We start from the raw sequence: 5,498 nt of genomic DNA, 5'->3' as shown, positions 1-5,498 counted from the left end.
GCTGCTGCCCGAGGGCTCTCTGTGTGGGTGGTTCTGTGGAGCAAACTTCTTTCTGGAACAGCTGTTCCTGGTGTCGCGGAGCCTCAGGCTTCTCTAGCGGGTCCTCGTGGATTGGCGTGTCGTAGAGGGGAAGCAGGGGGATTGACAGAAGCGGCTGGGGCTCCCAGACTGCTAGTTTCCCAGAGGTTCGGGGGCAGGGGCCGCTGGACACGTGGGGGTGCTGGAAGACTGGGGCAGGGCGCGCTGAGGCGTGAGTGGAGCCACCCTGCCCACCTGCCCTTTGTGCCCTGTGGTTCTGCAGCCCTAGCAGGGGGGTCCGGAGTGATGATCCCGCCTGCCCCGCCCCAGACGCTGGCCCTCCGCCCCGCCCCTGCACTGCCTAGGGAAGATGGCCCAGGTGCTGGCAGCTTGGACAGGGCGTGGCTGGGCGGTGAGAAGTGGTCCGCGGAGGGGAGCCCCATCACAGCGCCCAGCCGCAGATTGCCCCCATGCGGTGGGGGGGGGGGGGGCGGGAGGGGTCCGGTGCTGGCTGGGTGCCGCCTGAGCAGCTGGAAGATGAAGGCACCAGTGACCGGGAGAGAAGGCCCCAGTGGGGCGGAGGGGAAAGGGTTGGCAATAGGTTGTTCTTCAGAGGCCTGGTCGGTGAGAGGTCCTCTTGGAGCTCCAGGGGCAGGGACGGTGGGAGCCAGAAGCTCTGCCCATCTGGAGTGGAGGGGAGAGGCTAGAGACTTCCACATGTTGAAAGGTCTGTAGATGACACAGACCCACGGACATCCACGTACAAACAATGCATCTTTCTGATAGAGTAAGCGCTCTGCGCCTGCTGGTGCCCCCACAGCCTCTGAGTTATTAGTCCTTGACCAGAGATTCTCGGGTCAAGCTGAAGCCAGGCAGCTGAGGGGCACTGGCTGCTACTCTGTGAGGCCAGAGACTATATTGAGCCCCCAGGGAGACAGAGCCAGCAGTGAGCACAGAAGAGACACAGGAACTTGGGGATGGGGGGTAGGGCAGAGACTGCGAGGGGCTCGATGGGGAGAAGATATTGTGTTCATCCAGGCTCCCCCTGGGGGCCAACCTCCAGTAGCAGCCTGCAGTCTTCCTCAAGCCCAAATCTGCTGTCACTCTGGTCAGTCCCTTCCCATTATCCCCAGGAGGAAGGCTGTGATCTGGGTCTGACACACAGCCCCTCATTAACCTTCTGCAGACCTCTCTACTCACATGTCTCTGGAAAGCTCTAAGTGCCACGGGGCGAGGGGGGGCTACACAGTCCCACACCCCCTGTCTTTGCACCTGGAGGGCCCTGCAAGCCTCCCCACTGCCCTCTTCTGGGCACAAGCGGTCAGCACCTCTTACTCAGCACTGGGGGCCTGCTCGTATTATGGGCTCTCTGTTGGTTAGAATGCTGCCCTTCTGCCCAGCCACTCCCCACTGAGGCCACGAGAGCCATGTCTGTGGCTGGGATGTTTCCGAGTCTCCATGCCACCAGTGCTGGCATGAGGCCAGGGTCAGACCAATGATTGTGTTGGAAACGAGAAACGGATCACTGCACCCACTTGGCAGAGGAGAACACAGGCCTGGGCATGCGAGCTTGCTAGTCAAGGATGTACAGCCCACCAGTCAGAGCGTCTGAGCAGCTGTCCCACATGCACATGGCTCAGGAGGGGAGGGAAGGAATGGCCGTCAGATGCCACAGGCCAGTCTGGTTGGTACTGGAAGGTATCAAGGACCGCGTCTCTTTGTCACTCATCCGATGAGACTCTGCTTGAGTCACAGATGGGCTCTGGCCCGTGGTACTGACTCCTCTCAAGGGTCCCAGCTCAGCAGTGACCCTCCCTGGCTCCCAGGCTGGAGAACTGCCCAGCGGGCAGAGGTGGGTGGTGTCTGTCACGTGTCCTCTTCAGAGGGGCCCCTGGGGACCGAGGCTGGTTCCTGCTGCCTTTAGAGTCTGCTCAGCGGCTCCTGTGAGGGCAGCAGATGTCCTTCCATCTCTCTGACCCTGGTGGACAGCAGTGTGACCTTGGGGACCTTTGGTATAAATGGCAGCTCATTCTACGAAGTCTTTCTAGGGGATGAAAAGGCTCTGCCAGCAGGTTCTTTGTGGTGGTGAAAGCTGTCTTAGGGTGTGGTAGAGAGACCACTGACCTAGGCCATGCCCCGGCCCCACCACCAAATTACCCTGGGACTCTGGACTCAGCCCTGGCCTCTGTGCCTCAGTTTCCTCTTCTGCACACAGCAGTACTGCCTCAGAAGTTGTCACAAGGGTACCAAGTACTTAGATAATCGTGCTGAGCACAGCAAGGGTGAGCCTGGCACGTCTAGAATGTTCCGTGGGGAGGGAGACCCACACACGATGCAGACAGGATGTGATGAGGGACATGAAGAAGGCACCATGGATGGCTCCCCGGGGGCATGGGGAGGGGAGTGGCAAAGATAATTCCTTGCAGTAGGCTCAGCTGCAGGTGCTTCTGGGTCAGCAGGAATGGACATGGTGGGTGGCCCTGGGGCAGAAAGCCAGGCCCACCAAGCCAGGGGCTTAGGCTGCATCCTGAGGGCGTGGATCTCCAGAGTCAGCTGTGCCCTTTGGCACCTGCTGGGACCACCAGAGAGGGTGGAGGGACGGGTGTGGTGTGGTGATGGTGGGAAGTTGGGTGGGGCTGAGAGTAGGTGGGCTGGTCCTGGGAGGAGCCTGACGCTCAGGCCTCTGCTCTTCTGTCCCTCCACCTGACTCCCCCACCCCAGGTGCATCTGATGAAGCCCGATGCCGTCCCCAAGGCCTGCTGTGCTCCCACCAAGCTGAGCGCCACCTCAGTGCTCTACTACGACAGCAGCAACAATGTCATCCTGCGCAAGCACCGCAACATGGTGGTCAAGGCCTGCGGCTGCCACTGAGCCCACCCACCGCCCCACTGAGCCAAGGCCATGGGAGGCTGTACAGGCAGGAAATCCATAAGTGTGGCGGTGGTTCAGGCAGGGTGGGAGGGAGGCCCTCAAGGGTAAGCACATCACAGCCAAAATCTTGCTGGGATTCTGTTCTGTCCCTGGGGGCGTGTGCCGAGGGAGATCTCTGGGGTCAGCACCAGGGGACTGCCCTATCCTGGAACCTGTCAATGCTGGCCTAGGCTGTAGCCGCCCAATGCATTTGGGAGCCCCCAGAGCTGGAGGGGGGCAAGCTCCAGCTTTGCCCTTCACCAAGGGTCAGGTACAGAATGGGCCTTGCCTCCGTACAGGGGATTCTGGAACCTCAGCCTGCTCTGGGCAAAACACCTTTGCAAGGCAGGAACAGGAGTCAGTGGGCCTGGTAGCCTCAGGATAGTCAATGGGGATGTTTGATGGCATTTTCCTGTCTTCTGGCACTAGGCTGCTTGTGGGGGAGGTATGATGCCAGGGCACCTAAGAACCTTGGAGCTGCCTGTTTCACCAAGTTTTCAACATGACATCCTATTTGGAGCTCAGCTCTGAGACTCTGCAGAGCAAGGACCACAGCAAGTGCCTGGTGGTTCTGGCTGCCAAGAACTGGAAACCCCCTTGCCACCAACATCCCTCATCAGATGGGGCTCTTTCCCCACCAAACCAGGACAGGGCCTCAAACCATCTGCAGAACTCCAGGCAGGGAATGAAATGGCTGGGCAGGATGCAAGCATGGGCAAGCTGGTGCCCACCAGCTTGTAGGCATCTGGCTCAGGCTAGTCAACAGTCTGTGTCCTGTGTGCCCAAGAGCCCTGTCCTCCTTCCCAGACCCTGGGAGCCCAAGTAAAGGCCGTTGTCCCAGGGGAGTGACAGGTGGTAATTAAGCTGAGCTGGGTGGGCAGGTCTGTTTAGGCCCCAAGGTTCCCGGAAACCACTCTTCTCCTTGGAGCAGCTGCTGGGAGTTAGCGTGTTTATTTGATTTCTGACTTACTAAGCCTGTTATTAACCTGTGGGCAAAGACAGAGTCCAGCTGTGTGAACCCTGGGAGACCGTCATTAAAAGCAAGGTGAAGGTGGGACTCACACCTTCTGAGGAGGGGCCTCTGGGAGGGCAGGTCTGGTGGGGGTGGGGCTCTGCTGGGGGATAGCAGCCCCAACAAGGGAGCTGGGAGAAGGTCCTCTGTACACAGAGGTTGTCAGGTAGTGAGTTCCCCATCAGCCAAGGGCTTCTAGCTCAGGCTGCTGGAAGGTGTAGGTGTGTCACTGGCCCAAACATCAGACTCAGCTTCCAGTTCAGCCCTTGACTTGCTTGGTTTGTGGATTAAGTCCCTGGCCGTATGTACCCCTGCTGGTTTCCCAACAGCCTTCCAGTCAGACTGCGCTCCCCCGCACTGCCCTCTCCCAACCTGCTTCAGGCTCACAGCCCAGGTACTGAGACTGCCCTGCCTGTAGGCCCGTTTGCAGCTCTCCACTCCAGCGTGCAGGGCCCTGGAAATTAGCTGATTACCTTGACAACTAAGTGTCCTATTTGATGTCTTCAGTACCACCCACGTGCCAGGAGCCTGACAGGAAAGCTCTGAAGGCCCTGGCTCTCCCGTTTCATGCTACGTCAAGTGGAGCAGCCCTGGTTTGCTTGACAACAGTCTGCCCCCCACTACCACCCCTGCCCCAACACAAACGAAGTCAAAGGCTCCGAGAAGTGAGACCACTGTGGGCACAAAACCCTGAGGGGGCCAGCAGGGCTCAGACCCAATTATCAAGACCACTTGGCTACCTGCTGCCTCTGCAGCTGACTGCCTTCCACGATGCACACCAGACAGATTAAGGCCAACTCACCCAGGCCCCTGGCAGCAATCAGGATGACAGGGAAGCCACAATGAGCCACTTAGCACAGGAGGTGGGGGGCAGGGATGGCCAAGTCTACCTCGGCCAGCTTTGTATCTGTAGTACTGGCCTCAACACCAGGTCCAATGTCCTCCTGTCGAGAAACTCCCTACAACTTCACAGGTGCTATCAGGTTCCCTGCCTTGTGACTGATTAGGCTGCTCTTCAGCCTGTGCCCTTGAGGACAGACAGCATAGTGGGTCTGCCTTGATGGGAGGTCCAGCTTGTTCAGAGACAACGCTGTTGCAACCGACTCAGTGTGTGCTGAGGTTGTTGGGTCATTTCTTTAGAGCTGATTTTCCTAGGTGCTCAGCTGGGACTCCTGTGGGGGCAGGCTGGGAGTGCTTTGCCTCTACTCAGGGCATGGTGGGTCCTGCCCCCGAGATGCTGGTATCTCGCCCCTCTGCTAGCAGAACAGCATCCAGTGGTGTCCCTGCAGGAAGCTGAGGACCAACTTCTGATCCCAGGCTCCTCTTCCTAGTGGGAAGCTTAAGCATTTGACCTTCCTTTTCCTAACTCAAGATGCATGTGCCAGAGGAACATCTGAATACAAAAGGAACAGGAACACCCACAATACCCTGCAGACAAGTGCTTACTATTCCTTCCCACCCTCCTCTGCAGCACTTTGTCTTTATGTGAAATAGGTCTTGTAAAAGTTCCGATCAGACGTGTTGTTTGAGATGCTTTATTCAGTGTCTATTTTGAAAA

At 58.3% G+C, this 5,498-nt stretch overlaps 1 protein-coding gene across 1 annotated transcript in view; it reads left to right on the top strand.

Annotated features, from left to right (window-relative positions):
* Positions 1–2,889, top strand: part of LOC115872746 (bone morphogenetic protein 8A) — a 40,432-nt gene extending 37,543 nt beyond the window's left edge. The window contains exon 5 of the mRNA XM_030887978.1: positions 2,740–2,889. Coding sequence (XP_030743838.1) covers positions 2,740–2,889 — 150 coding nt within the window. The remainder of the gene's footprint in view (positions 1–2,739) is intronic.
* The last annotated feature ends 2,609 nt before the right edge of the window (positions 2,890–5,498 follow it).

Source organism: Echinops telfairi, unplaced genomic scaffold (assembly GCF_000313985.2).
Source record: "Echinops telfairi isolate 266 unplaced genomic scaffold, ASM31398v2 ScPeMD7_7457;HRSCAF=8495, whole genome shotgun sequence".
NCBI lineage: Eukaryota > Metazoa > Chordata > Mammalia > Afrosoricida > Tenrecidae > Echinops > Echinops telfairi.
The sequence above is the reverse complement of the archived record's forward strand: the minus strand, read 5'-3'. Positions and strand labels throughout refer to the sequence as shown.